Source organism: Xenopus laevis, chromosome 1L (assembly GCF_017654675.1).
Source record: "Xenopus laevis strain J_2021 chromosome 1L, Xenopus_laevis_v10.1, whole genome shotgun sequence".
In the NCBI taxonomy this organism is placed as follows: domain Eukaryota; kingdom Metazoa; phylum Chordata; class Amphibia; order Anura; family Pipidae; genus Xenopus; species Xenopus laevis.
The window spans coordinates 171,388,578-171,403,472 of NC_054371.1; the positions used below are offsets into that span (position 1 = coordinate 171,388,578).

Here is a 14,895-nt window from a genome sequence, read left to right on the forward strand (position 1 = left end):
TGCAAAAGGAGGCTCAACTAAGTACTGATGTAATATCTCTGTTGGGGTGCCCAAATTTATGCACCTAATTTTGTTATGAAGCATATTGTATATTTTCTGTTAATCCAATAAACTTTATGTCCCTGCTGAAATACTACTGTTTCCATAAGGCATGTTATATATTAAAAGGTAGTTGCTACTATGAAAGCTCAGCCAATGATAAAACTTCAACAATGCCTGGGTGATCAGATGGGGCTGGCAATTGTATATGGATTTTTTTTTTTTAATTAACCACACACACTGCATAACAGGCCCCAAAATGTAGCGCCTCTAGACCAATTTTTTCACTATTGACATTAAAGGACCGGTAACATCAAAAAAAAATTTTTAAAAACTTTGTATATAACGAAAACACAAAAACATTTAACTTTAAAATCGCAGTCTTTATTAATAAAGAACTTACCGAAACGCCGCTTGCAGCCCTCAAAAGGAGATGATCCATCATGCGGGTGCTCGATTTCTCCTCCCTGCTATAGAAGATAGCCAGGGAGGAGAATCTAGCGTTGCACGATGGAGCACGATGGAGCACGATGGAGCAGCGCCCAGTTGCCTTTTCGGAAGAGGAGTGCAAACAGTTTCATTAAATTATTTCTTAAAAACTTTGCTAAAATGTCTGTTTTTTTCATTATATCCAAATTTTTAAAAAACATTTTGATGTTACTGATCCTTTAAATATTACAGTGGAACCCCAATTTTACATCCCCTGATTTTAAGTTTCCCTCTTTACATTGTTGTGGTGGGGTCCCACATATATAATGCATAATACATTTCCCAGGATTCTACATTTTTTCTGGTCCTCTGAAAAACAAAATGAGAGTCCTACTGTATATTGACTTACCATGAGTGCTAGCGAAGCGGAGATTGCTTTTTGACTCATACACAAATGCTTGTTTTTGTGGCATGCCTTAAATATTCTTCTTATTGTATTCAGTAGCACCACAGAATAGTACACACAACATATATTTATATATAAATAGGCTCCCCCATACAGTATCCCATGTCAAACATGACAGGTTGAAAGACAGGTCAGGTCAAAGAACTTAATCAGTTGATAATTATAAAGTTATAGAATAGAAACATTGGACTGGAACACCGTATATATTTGACAGTTCTACTGCCTCTTAAAGGAAAACTATACCCCCCAAACAATGTAGGTCTCTATTAAAAGATACTGAGTAAAACAGCTCATGTGTAAAATCCTGCTTCATGTAAATGAACCATTATCATAATAATATACTTTTTAAGAAGTATGTGCCATTGGGTAATCATAAATAGAAAATTGCCATTTTAAAAAATAAGGGCCGCCCCCTGAGATCGTAAGATTCACTGTGCACACATACAAACCACATGTAAGGTCACATGAGCCAATTAACAGACAGAGTTCTGCCTTTTGCTTCCTCACTTCTTCCTGTTACAGTTAGAGTTGTAGTATTTCTGGTCAGGTGATCTCTGAGGCAGCACAGATAGAGTCACGAAATGGTGGTTCAAGGCAAGAGATGTAAAAGGGCAATATTTATGTAAATATATATTCCAGTTTGGTAAGATTCTTTAATATGTCATTCAATTTGATATAAACTATCTGTTGCTTAAGTATTCATTTTGGGGGTATAGTTTTCCTTTAACAAATCTGAAGAGTATTTTGGTGCCTTAAGTGCCAGGTCTGCAAAAGGTTAATATGTCAAAGTGCAGTCACCCTTTATTCAGCTTAAAGATGACAGCACTCCAAATGCAAGGTTTTTTCTTTATTATGTCGATTTGTGGTTTTATAATAGGGTCACTGGTATAAAGAACCCCAGCAAATTGTTATAATAAGGGTGGGAAAGTGCACACAATGACTTGGAGGATGGGGTTAGTCTTTAAAGCAAGACTAATGGCAGAGTTTGCTACAGTGGATTGTAATTGTGGCATTAAAAAAAGAAAAAATTGGCGAAGAGCACAAGGGAAAATTATAAACGGATACACGGACATTTAAAAAGAAAAAATATATAAACCTCGTCACATGTTAAGGCATCTGTAACATATGAAAACTTGCTAAGGTATTTGAAACAACTTTATTATGATCTAAACGAAAAAGGTATGGGAATGACAGTAACAAGATTCACCACTGAATTTTGTGATGTGACTGTAGCAGTCTTAACTTAAGATTTGAAACTTGAGGGTAGAATATTTGCAGTCCCAAACAGCTAAAGACGCAGGTCCAAAATATGAAGGAATTGTTTTCTGAACTGCCACATTCACTCCGAAGCCCATTCATCTCCTTCTGCATCCCAAAAAGATTAAGCACATGTTCTGCTCAGCTATATAATAGAGTGGCAAACACGCTGCACCACATCACAGGACAGTTGCCTATAAAACTAGACTTCTGACGCTGGGCTCCAGCTTCATTCCCCTCACAGATCATCATCTTCATCTGGCAGTGCAGTGGCCTGAGCATTCTGGAGAAAGAGAAAAAGAAAAACAGCCATATTTAAACACAAGAAAAACTGTAAAGATGTCAAAATCAAGTAAAATGTAACGGATTCACTTGTATCTTCAGCCTCAGACGTTTCAGAAAAATAAATGAATTGTTTCAAGAGTTGCACAGCAATGAACCAGTTACTAGTATTTGCTTACCTGTAAATCCTGCTCATACTGTGCTGCCAATGCGGGATCCATTACAACCTCTGGTGGGGCAAGGGCTGGCATGGCTACAAACTCAAGATTGGGGTCACCTATAAGTTTTCTTGCAAGCCAAAGGAAGGGCTTCTCGAAATTGTAGTTACTTTTTGCAGAAATATCATAGTACTAGGGGAAGATGGAAAACAAATATGCAATTAAAATCAAGTTTACCATATAATAAAAACAAATTGAAAAGCACCAGCTATAAAATTCATTACTTCAAATTTGTGGTTTCACAATTTAAATTAGGCCCTGAAATCAAGATTAGACAGTGGAAATTTTTCCCCCACAAATGTAATCAAAACATTTATGATGCTGGAACAATACCCAAAAGCAGGAGAAACGTGTACCGTCTAATTTCACATTCATTTTAACACAAATGGTATGGGTTTATGCAGTGCAGATAGGACTTGCTAATCAGGACAGTTGCATGTTCTTGTTACAGATATGGTTTTAATATAATCCGTTTATCACACTCTTGGACAAATATACATTTATAGTTGATGGAAGGTTTAAGCTTTCATATGTATAGTGCAACATATTTTCACAGCACTTCACTGAATAATTATGCCCCCCCTTCAAGCAGTTGACTAAGTTAAGGTTCAGACATCCATCCTTTATAGATAATATTTTATCTTGATTAGAAACATGGTTTGTTTGGTTTGCACAGCCTATTAACCTAGTATTTATTTTTACAATGAACTGTTCCTTTAAGACAGAACCAAGAATAAGAAAAGACAGTTTTTGTAAAAGTATCTTACTCTCTCTTACTGCTATAGGCAAACAAAAGTGCCCCTGTAACGAGGTGAAATTCAACAAAAATAGCCACACTTGGGGGGGGTCAAAAATGCTTCCTGCAAGTTAAGATATCATTCAACTCACCTGCAGATTCTTCTTCCTGTGGAAGACAATTGATTTGGCTTTAACTTTTCTGTCCTTTATGTCCACCTTGTTACCACACAAGACTATTGGGATGTTTTCACACACTCGTACAAGATCTCTATGCCAGTTCGGTACATTCTTGTATGTGACTCTTGATGTTACATCAAACATGATAATGGCACACTGGGCTGGAAGACGGAGAAACAACACATTAAAAAAACTTCAGCCAAAGCATTCAAGACCTAGTATTTTAACAAGCTTTGGATTACAATTGTAATGCAATGACTATAGTTCTAACAAGTAATACCACTGCAATTGTTCATATAAAATTATATAATAAAAATTAGGCATATGTACTTAATGTTAGCGGTTTCCATGCAAACTCAACATATCTGATTCCAAAGCTAAAACATCTGGTCTCAGCACAATCACAGTCATACTTCCTGATTCGCTATTGCAACTAATCTGGAAAACCTCCTGTGTCAACATTCCATTGTCAATCCCAGTCAATACAACAATGCAAAGTATGTGAAAATGTGTTACATACCCTGGATATAATACCCATCTCTGAGACCACCAAACTTTTCTTGACCAGCTGTATCCCACACATTAAATTTGATCGGGCCTCTGTTAGTATGGAAAACCAGAGGATGAACTTCAACACCAAGTGTGGCTATTGCAGGAAAGAAAACAGACAAATTAGACACGAGAAAGGGAAAAAAAAAAGCTATTAAGTGGGAATCATGTAGCTTCAACTGAAAACCACAGCCAGCATTTTATAAATAACTTTATAGACTGCCTTAAATAATGCAAGAAACATGGCACATTAAAAGTGAACAGCCACAGTAAAGAATGTGCCTATAGTAAACTACTTATTTAAAGGGTACTCCAATGATTTTCTGCATAATGAAAGCATGCAATTCTAAGAAACTTTCCAACATGCCTTAAAGGGCACCTAACATAACAAAATTGTTTTTTTAACCAGAGGAGGGGGGCTAAGAGTGATTTGTTGTGAGCAATCTGGTAAAATTTGAAGAACTGGAAGAGACCGGTGTCCTGCTGCTTTGTCAGACCAAGGGAACAGAAAAGGATAGAGACTCCGTTTGAATGCAGTTACATTTACAAATTATGTTAAAACACTCAAAATGTTTTATGTACTAGAAAGTTGCTTAAAATTACATTTTCATTTTAAAACAAAAAACAGAGAAAAAAAAAAAAACAGCTTTAAATTGAAGGTATCCCTTAATCTCCCATTCGTATTAAAGGAGACATATAGGATAAATTAACCCCCTCCCTGCTAAATTTGTAGGCAATAATGTATACTATATGGTGGTGGTTTTACTTTTGACCAAAAATAATTTCTTTAAAAAAGGACCCTTTATTGGAGCTCGCTATAGATCTGCTATGGTTCCGGTTTCAAATGAAGGATGGGCATATCCCAACAGTCCCTGCTAGAAGCACAGTAGGAGGGGGACTAGTAGGGATTTTGCAAAAATTTTCAATTACGTAACCATAAACTTTTTAAAGCACATTCCTTCTATAAATGAGTTAATTGCACTGGTACAGTCTTGTTTTTTTAACATGTCTTCTTTAAGAGTATGGTGATCTGCATTCCACTTGTATAAAGCTCCATACAGCATACATTAAATTAGAAAGCTGCACAAAATCTACTACATGCAATTATGATCATTACCATAGGTTTTATATAATGCACAATGTCCCAAGTTACATACCTACATATTTCTTTTCAAATTCACCAGTCAAGTGACGTTTCACAAAGGTTGTTTTACCGGTACCACCATCTCCAACCAGAACAAGCTACAAATAATAAAAATATTAGAAAACAGGCAGCACAAATACCTGCTAATTTATTTTCATTTATATGTGTTTTTGTTTTACCTTAAACTGCACTTGAGGTTCTCCTTGGGCTGCCATGGCAAGTTTGTCAGCCTAGAAAAGGAAAAAAATGAACAGAATTCTTAGTCAGCTCCAAGAAGATGTATAATAAGACTACTCATTTCCCAGAACATTCAGCTTTATTATGTCAGCCCACATCACTGGTTCCTCCCTCACTTTTACACCTCTTATTCATGAACGTTAAAGGAGCATTGTGTAAAGAGAAGTTACTTGATACTGTAGGTTTCATCTTACAGGACTTACTAGAAAGTCTTGAATGACTTATAGTTTAAAAGAGATGCAAAGGTAAAAATAAAATTATGGGAGGTTGTAAATGTTGGCAACATACTGGGCTGTACACAAATTAAATCCCTATGGGACGGGTTTAATGCCCAACAAAGTACATATCTTTAGCACAAAGTTGTGAAGTCATTACATTATATGGTTGCCGAAAGTCATTCTAATAAAGACAATTTACACTTTATGTTTTCCATCAACGTAAAAAGTACCCAATTAATCCATGGTAATCAGACAAGATAAAAATGCTTATCATCCAACTGATCAGATGCAGTCACATTTCCTCAACAGAAAAAAAAAAAAAAAACAACCAGGTAAGGTGAAAATATAGGTATGGTTAATCAGCACTTCCTGAAGCTGCTGTAACCCAAAAGCTCACAACATTGTGCCTTACACAGAAAAACAAGTCACTGAAGTACTGAGGGAGAGCTGGGAACCCCTACTGCCATTTGGCAAATAAGTGACAGGAGAGGCGGGAGCTGGATCGCTTATAGAAATTATGGGCGGAGCTAGCCATGCCAAACAATCTAGAATTCTGTGGTGTGCAACAGCCATTTAAAGTGTAAAGCACTAGGAATTTTAATTTCTTCTGCCCCCCCCCCCCCCCCAGCTGGTATGTCTAGCCTTAAACTCTTCCGGGTCTTTGATCCAAAAAGCAGAGAACTTATAGAACATGGCGCTGCCAATACTACAACCCCCAGAATGGAGCAGTTTTCATGTAGGCCCGGGATGTAAGTTTAGCAATTTGCTTAAATGGCATCTCAAAAATTAGTTTTTGCATAAAACTTTGATTCAGCATGTTTTCTCGTTTATCTCTAGTATTGACTCTCAAAACAATGTAGCACAAGTCTGTTTCCTCCAAACCTGTTAGGCTAGTGGCACATGCAAAGTTTTCTTTGCAAGAATATAAAAATTGGACCATGTGGGCAATAGGCTTATCACATCATTGCAATGGTGCCAGCGACAAACCATGCAGTTAGCCTTAAATTAACAGTATACATCCCTTATTGACATGAGCTAAATGAAAAGTGTTTGCGCTAAAGACACTTTTTACCTATTACTAAAGAAATACCTATGGGTTTTGTATTTCTGGCAGCAAATAAGACTATGAAGCAAGTTTCCCTTTAATACTTCTGTCCCACAGACCTGCGACAGAACCTCAGAGGAGCTGATAATACAAATGACCACTCCGCTGAGAAGCCCCTGATAATGAGCTGTTCAAAGGTTGCTTAGATACCGAGAGGTTTGTTTGTAGCTATGGAGCGCTGAACAAATATCCCTGTTCTGTGAACATATCTCAGCTTTGAAATGTGTTTTTTTTTCTAATTTAACTGAAATGTAAAGCCTTATTTAATGTGCAACTGCCCGTTTAATTAAGAGAACCAGAATATTTAGACAGTGATTAAAATAAAATAAAAAAATGTGTTAAACATATGTTCAAAAGTTGCTTTTAATTCTATGTGGCTATATAGTGAAAAAGGGGCAGTGTTCCCCTTTAAGAAAAACTTCCTGCGTGTCAAAAGTGATTGCCCCACGTGTGAGGGACGGCCGCGCTGATTGGCTGAGTAGGAAGCAGGCTGAATTTCCCTCAGTACCTGGGTCGAGTCCATCCATAGTCTGTAAAAAGGACTGACCATAGCGGACAATACCATTTGGGTTACGTGACAGAACAATGGCAATTTCACGCCTGACACAAAGTTGAATGGTACATGACAATTAATCAGTGCGCTCAGCAGTGAGAGGGGAAAAAAAATCCATTATCTTTGCCAAGAATCGGCTGCCCCATAACCACTCGCCTAAACTCTACAACCAATCCACAACGTAGCGAGCAGCTCCCACCCCAACATGCCGGAAAGTGAGCCCAGGAGTCCCATCAGCACTAGTGAAAGCATCACGCTGCGCCATTGAGTTGAGCGCTAGAATGGCGCCATTCTGTGACACATGCGGTTCCGGGATGAATGGCGGGAGTGCGCTTCCTGCCACGGCCTTGCTCCCGGCTTCCCCGACACCCACATAGGCTTGAATATCCCCTCATTGTTCAGAGGCCATGGGCAGATTATGCGGCAGATATAAAGCCGGCCTACAGGACACCTTATGGGAGTCGGCCTGGCACCAGTCATGTTTGTGACGCTTCATAGTGTCTAGTCACTGGCCGAAAAAGGAGGCCAAAGATAATATACACCACTGCTAATAAGCAGGTCGCCTTTTCCGAGCACAGCGCCCTAGAATATTACATCTGGAATAGCGACAGATGTCCCATAAGGAACGTAACGCTATGGAAGAAAAAGCGCGCCAATAGCGATCTCCCCCCGCCTCTCATCAGGCTCCCACCCCAGCTTTTCCACTCACCGATTAGAATCCCTCCCAAATCTACCGTGTCTGCTCGCGCGATTACTCAGCGAGTGCTACTAGAGCTTCGTGACGCTTTGCGAGCGGGGATGGCCGGGATGTCGGGAGGATTATGCGGTAGGGCCCAACCTCTGTCTCCCACGGGCAGAATCTCACCTTCCAGAAGCGTCTGTAAAGCAGCGAGAGAAAATGGCGGAAGCGGGATTCAAATAGCAGGGCGCACTCTGGGAGGGGCGTTCACGTGGGAGGTGGTTGACGTCACTGCAGGCAAGCAATGCGGCGGGCGGGAGTGCAGAGAAAAGGTTGATGGGCGGGAAGGTTTGAATGAAAGGAATTACATAAATGCGTGGTCTGGCACGCTATCACAAAAAGCAGCGTCTTACCATGGCAAACTGAAACGGCGTGCTTTGTGTCACCTGACCTGGGCGATGTGGGCTGCACTAAGATTTATAAAGGGGAGAATGGCACAAGCTTAGAACACATCTCTGATGCTTTAAGTGCTATGACATACACTACAAGCCCCCCCCCCCCATTTTACGTTTCCAGGGGACCAGGAAAACAAAAATGTTAAATCCTGGAAAATGTTAAAATCAGGGAAATGTGTTAAAGTAACTTGTACTTCATGTTCTCAAAGGATAAAAGTACAGGAGTCCACTTTACTTTGAGATACAATATTTACTGTTAATAATTAAGCATTGTGGTGTTAATGTTACACTATGGAGGTAGGGTTGCAGCCTTTTCTGGAAAAAAATACCTTCCTATATATTTATCTTTTTTCCCTATTAATAACATTGGAATGAACCATCATTTTTATTGGCCAGGCCGGCAAAATACCAGCCAGGTGGCAACCCTATATGGAGGGAATATGCGAGACACATACACAACCTAAAGCAATAAGTGATTGGTGCAGGACTGTATAAGGGGCAGACTAATTGAAATTGACCATTTACAGACAGAACCATGGTAAAATATACATCTGGTTAGTATTTTATTTAATTCACAAATCATAAAATTCATAGAGGAAAAAAGCAGTTTTTGGGTACATAGGGACAAAATTTGTTAAAAAATCCAGGAAAACATTACTTAAAATCAGGGAAATGCACCCATTGAAAAGCATTACAAATTGGTGGGAACACAAATAATAAAACATAAAATCAGGGCTCCTAAAATCGAGTGTATATAGATAGATAGATAGATAGATAGATAGATAGATAGATAGATATACACATATAGTTCAAATTGGACCAGCACTCCAGTAATATTATACAAATGATTTTATTAAATCATCACTTATATTCTTCCAACGTTTCGGCCCCTCTTGGGGCCTTTATCATCCTTGATATATATGAATTTGGTTAGCACCTGGCAAACAACTTATTGAATGGTGAGTGACGATTTATTCTACATATATATATATATATATATATAATATATATATATATATATATATATATATATATATATATATATATATATATATATATATATATATATATATATATATATATATGTAGAATAAATCGTCACTCACCATTCAATAAGTTGTTTGCCAGGTGCTAACCAAATTCATCAATAGTAGTCCAATGAAAGCACTCACGGCATTTACCATCAAGTATATATTAAAGTATTTTTATTCGTGCATGGTGCATGTGGATGGCCCTGGCCAATGACCCAAAACACATACAGTAGGGATAATCACCCAAGCTGGCATTACATGGAGAAGGTATGATGTGTAGCAGATGTGTGATCAGCAATAAAAACAAAGTTACAACAATAACTTAAGTGCAAATTGCTCCAAACTTTACTGAGTAGTAGCCCCCAGCCAGTCCCACACCCCCTTGGCGCCCAGCAGAGATCACAATATGAGCAAATCTGAAGAGATTTTTTTTTGCAATTGGGTCTGGAAGAGAGGAAATAAACATTAATATAGTATAATGCACATAAGCATGAACACTTTTTGGTTACAAATGAGGCTTGGTGATGTAATTTGTCACAGCTCACTGAAACTTAGTTATTATTAAAAAAAAAAAAGATAACCCCAGTTTTAAAATAAAATATAAGGATTTTAATGTCAGCTTGAAATTTCATGAACTTTAAATGGGTAATAGCGGCAGATCGATTTCAGGCAGTTTGACATTTTTTTCTTTGACCCCAACATAGAGTGGCAAATGTCCCAAATTCTCTTATTTTGTTTGTAGAACATACTAACGTTTGAGGGATTGGATTACGGAACGCATATTAGGACATCGTCAGGGGAAATCCATCTCCTGTATGCGATCTCCTATGTTAGAGGAATGCAACATTGCCTGCTTTTCCACTCACCCCTCCTCAAAGCAGATGTCACACCTCGCTCCTCCCTTCTCAGCCATACAACCTGGGTCCTCGCTCCTCACTCCTCAGAAATCTGACCTGGGTCCTCACTCCTCCCTCCTCAGCCATGCGTCCTGGGTCCTCATTCCTCCCTCCTCAGCCATCCGTCCTGGGTCCTAGATTCTCCTTCAGCAGCTGTCAGCTGTAGCTCAAATTTGACTGCTGCAATTAAAAAACCTAAAACACCTATTGGCTAAAACAAATGGCAATAACAAGTATCCATAACCAATAATCAGGGCACAGGGCTGAATATGCGCACCCTGAGGAGTGAGGAGTAAGAGCTGATGACTGAGGAGGGAGAAGCGAGGTGTGACATCAGCCTCAGAGGATGGGTGAGTAAAAAAGCTTGCCATGTTGCATTCCTCTTGCTTAGAACAGCACATGCAGGACAGCGATTTCCCCTGTCCTAAAATGCGTTCCTTATTGGATATTTAAAGGGGTTGTTCACCTTCCAAACACTTTTTCAGTTGAGTTGTTTTCAGATTGTTCCCCAGAAAAAAATACTTGTCTCATTTGCTTTCCATTTTTAATCTTTTACCATTCTTCCAAAATCTAAATTGAATGTTCCTGTCTGTGGTGTTTCAGTCTGGTAGCTCAGTAATTCAGGTGCAGATTCTGAACGGTTACACTTTTGCAACATTTAGTTGATACATTTCTCAGGAACCTCTCTGGAGTATTAGTAACTATTGTAGCAATTCTAACAGCTGCCTCTAATGAAACTCAGGGATTCTGCTCAGCAGGGACAAAGATAAGAAATGTATCAACCAATGTTCCAAACAACTTTTTACACTGATTTGCGTTATTTCAAAAATTTCTTGTGGTGATTCCTTGGGTGCTCCGCCTCCGGCATCCCTTTATAGATTCAATCTGTAGTAAAGTTTTGGAAACACTCACAAACGCAGCTTAACTGCAATTAGGCTTTTATTCCATTACCACACAACATGTTTCGGGCACCCGGCCCTTTCTCAAGTGTGAACATTTAGTAGTATAAAGAACATTTTATAACACCACGGTTGTTAACCCGCCCACCAATTACCAAATGTGTGCCTTATTAACCCTTCAGTCCTTTGTTATACCCGAGGTCGTACATTAAGGGACACCTTATGCCCATCAGATAGTCAGGAAATAAAAAAGAGCCGGTTCCTAGGAAAACCAAAGAAAGGCACATTCCCTTGCTTAAACTGCATCTGTTGCGCCTCAATTATAAAAGGTAACACAGTGAATCATCCAACTAAAGGTACAAAAATTAACCTGAAAGATTATACTACTTGCGATTCAAAACACGTTGTATATATGCTTAAATGTCCTTGTGGACTAGCTTATATAGGCCAAACCTCTCGAGCAGTTAAGGAAAGGATAAAAGAACACAGGGGCAATATCAGAAATTTTAAAATGGGAACTGCAACTGATACATGTGTGTCTAGACATTTTTATTCCAAGGGACATAATGTTAGCCAACTAAAATGGATGAATTTGGAGCAAATAAAAATGCCCAATAGGGGTGGAGACATCAAAAAAATCTTGACCCAAAAGGAAGCCTACTGGATTAAAAAGATGAATACAATGGCTCCAATAGGAATGAATGACTATTGGAGTATCACACCATTCTTGGGATAACAAACTTTGTAATTTTCTCCACAGATACTGAAAAGATGTGCAGTATAGAATAGCAATTTACTAGAGACCAGCGAATGGTAAGATAAGAAAAAGTTATTATAAAGGAAAAAAATATACATGTAATTCTCTAAGTGAATTGTGGTAGGCTCAATAGTGAAGCAGTACCATATGATTGTTTTTAATGTATGAATTTTATTGATTTTTATAGATGTTTTACACGTTTTACTATTTACACCTTTTACAGCTTGTAAAAAATTGGGCTGGGATGTCTGGTTAAGGTTGAAAAAGTAAAAAAGAAAACACAGCGAATATGGATTAGGACAATCTACACAATGGACACAAATTTATAACCATTTCAACCAAGAACAAGGACTGAAGGGTTAATAAGGCACACATTTGGTAATTGGTGGGCGGGTTAACAACCGTGGTGTTATAAAATGTTCTTTATACTACTAAATGTTCACACTTGAGAAAGGGCCGGGTGCCCGAAACATGTTGTGTGGTAATGGAATAAAAGCCTAATTGCAGTTAAGCTGCGTTTGTGAGTGTTTCCAAAACTTTACTACAAAATGTATCAACCAATGTATCAATTTAGAACTGTTTAGAGAGTCAGAGACCCCCCCCCCCCAGAGCTGCTTTAGAAAGGTGGAAAAAATAGATTTACACTTCAATATTAGAACGGTCACACATAGAAAATAGAGAGTAATTGCAAAAAGTCTTTATTTCTGGTGAACTATCTGAAACCAACTGAACTGAAAAAAAGTGTTGGAAGGTGAACAACTTAAGTAAAAGTTAAGAGAAATTAGACCAACTAATGCATCAAGGTGTAGCAGTTTAAAAAGTAGGTGATCTGACTTACTGAGCTGATACTAAAAAAAAAATAGACATCTGCAACTGTAGATATGAAGTAAATGCTAGGGTAATGAAAACTTTTAAAACATGACATAGATCATATAGGGAGGAGCTATCCAGCTAGAGGCCTATGAGCAATATGCAACCTAAACAGATTTTTAAAGACCCCATCTCAACTAAGATCTACTTTGATCTCTGTATATAACATCATTGTTACATACAGTAAGCAAGTGAAAAAGCTTGTCAAGGCTGCTTATGGAATTGCAGGTCTGATTGTGAAGTTGAATATTAGTGGTTTCCTTAAGTAAAACTGTCTGCCTTTTTATGTCAGTCAGCAGGCATTAGCAAGAGAGTTTATAAAGGGGTCTACAATTGCTGCTACTTACTCGTTTATTCTGTATTTGCAGTACTATTCTGTTTCAGTACATTAAAATACAAACAGAAACTGTTTGCTAAGAATAGGTACAGAAAGCCCTACAGATGGACAAACACTGGCGTATATTCTATATGGTATCCCACCAATCATAATTACAAACACAAAACACCCCTTGGTTTTTATCCTTCTAATTCTGGTGGAGGTCTGACTGCAGTCAGTATTCAAAAATTTCACAATATCCAAAGAATAGAAAAGAACCCCCACTGTAGCACTTTATAATCTATTGTATTATATATTTCCATTTTAGTCAATCAATTATAACTATCAATTTATTCCTTAGTATTACTAGTAATTTAGAAACTGGTTATTAATTTTGGTATCACTTTATTAATCGCCGAATTTGTTGTGGGAAACAATAAATTTGGCCTCCCATGCTCCTCACTTATAATCCTTTGCACTGCACTTTATAATTTATTGCACAGCACTTTACAACAATAATAAGTGGCATATTCAGCCTCATGCACTGACCAGTGGTGTTTAATTTTAATTTTTTAACCTACTACAAATAAGTGTGTTAATAATATTTTGTGACTGCCTGAGTTTAGTCTGTTCCAGTGGGGGTTCTTTTCTATTCTTTGGATATCCCACCAATCATAGTTACATAGTTACATAGTTAAATTCAGTTGAAAAAAGACAAAGTCCATCAAGTTCAACCCCTCCAAATGAAAACCCAGCATCCATAAACACACCCCTCTCAACTTTTAATTAAATTCTATATAACCATACTTATACTAACTATAGAGCTTAGTATCACAATAGATTTTAATATTATGTCTGCCCAAAAAATCATCCAAGCCATTCTTAAAGGCATTCAACAACCTCACTGTCCGGACTGTGAAGAACCCCCTACGTTGCTTCAAATAAAAGTTATTTTCTTCTAGTCTAAAGGCGTGGCCTCTGGTACGGTGATCCACTTTATGGGTAAAAAGGTCCCCTGCTATTTGTCTATAATGTCCTCTAATGTACTTGTAAAGTGTAATCATGTCCCCTCGCAAGCACCTTTTTTCCAGAGAAAACAACCCCAACCTTGACAGTCTCCCCTCATAATTTAAGTCTTCCATCCCTCTAACCAATTTAGTTGCACGTCTCTGCACTCTCTCCAGCTCATTTATATCCCTCTTAAGGACTGGAGTCCAAAACTGCACTGCATACTTCAGATGAGACCTTACTAAGGACCTATACAGAGGCGTAATTATGTTTTCATGCCTTTTTTTATGCAATATTTGCTTTAGTAGCCACAGAATGACCCTGCCCAGCATTAGACAACTTGTTATCTACAAAAACCCCTAGATCCTTCTCATTTAAGGAAACTCCCAACACACTGCCATGTAGTGGATAACCAGGTGGATACCATACAATATGACCACCTTTCTGTTGTTCCATTACTTTGTCCAAACAGCCCAAATGTTTGGAGCAGCAGAGTGAAGAGGAGCAGCTGTTCGACTTCACTTCCTCATCTAATAATGCTCCATGTACTGGTCGACAGGGCCACCCTCAGA

The 14,895-nt window shown here is 38.2% G+C and overlaps 1 protein-coding gene across 2 annotated transcripts; it reads right to left on the reverse strand.

Moving 5' to 3' along the window:
- Positions 1-1,766: 1,766 nt before the first annotated feature.
- ran.L (RAN, member RAS oncogene family L homeolog) lies at positions 1,767-8,337 on the reverse strand. 2 transcript variants are annotated; one of them, NM_001135075.2, is made up of 7 exons: positions 8,278-8,337; positions 5,479-5,529; positions 5,313-5,397; positions 4,127-4,252; positions 3,580-3,767; positions 2,653-2,823; positions 1,767-2,474 (listed from the first exon to the last, which is right to left on the reverse strand). In NM_001135075.2, exons 2-7 carry the CDS (start codon positions 5,512-5,514, stop codon positions 2,430-2,432), a joined length of 651 nt encoding a protein of 216 aa, NP_001128547.1. In that variant the 5' UTR covers positions 5,515-5,529; positions 8,278-8,337; the 3' UTR covers positions 1,767-2,429. The 2 variants fall into 2 exon arrangements, with proteins under 2 accessions (NP_001128547.1, XP_018117934.1); XM_018262445.2 differs by having other exon boundaries at positions 2,072-2,474; positions 8,122-8,289.
- Positions 8,338-14,895: the final 6,558 nt, after the last annotated feature.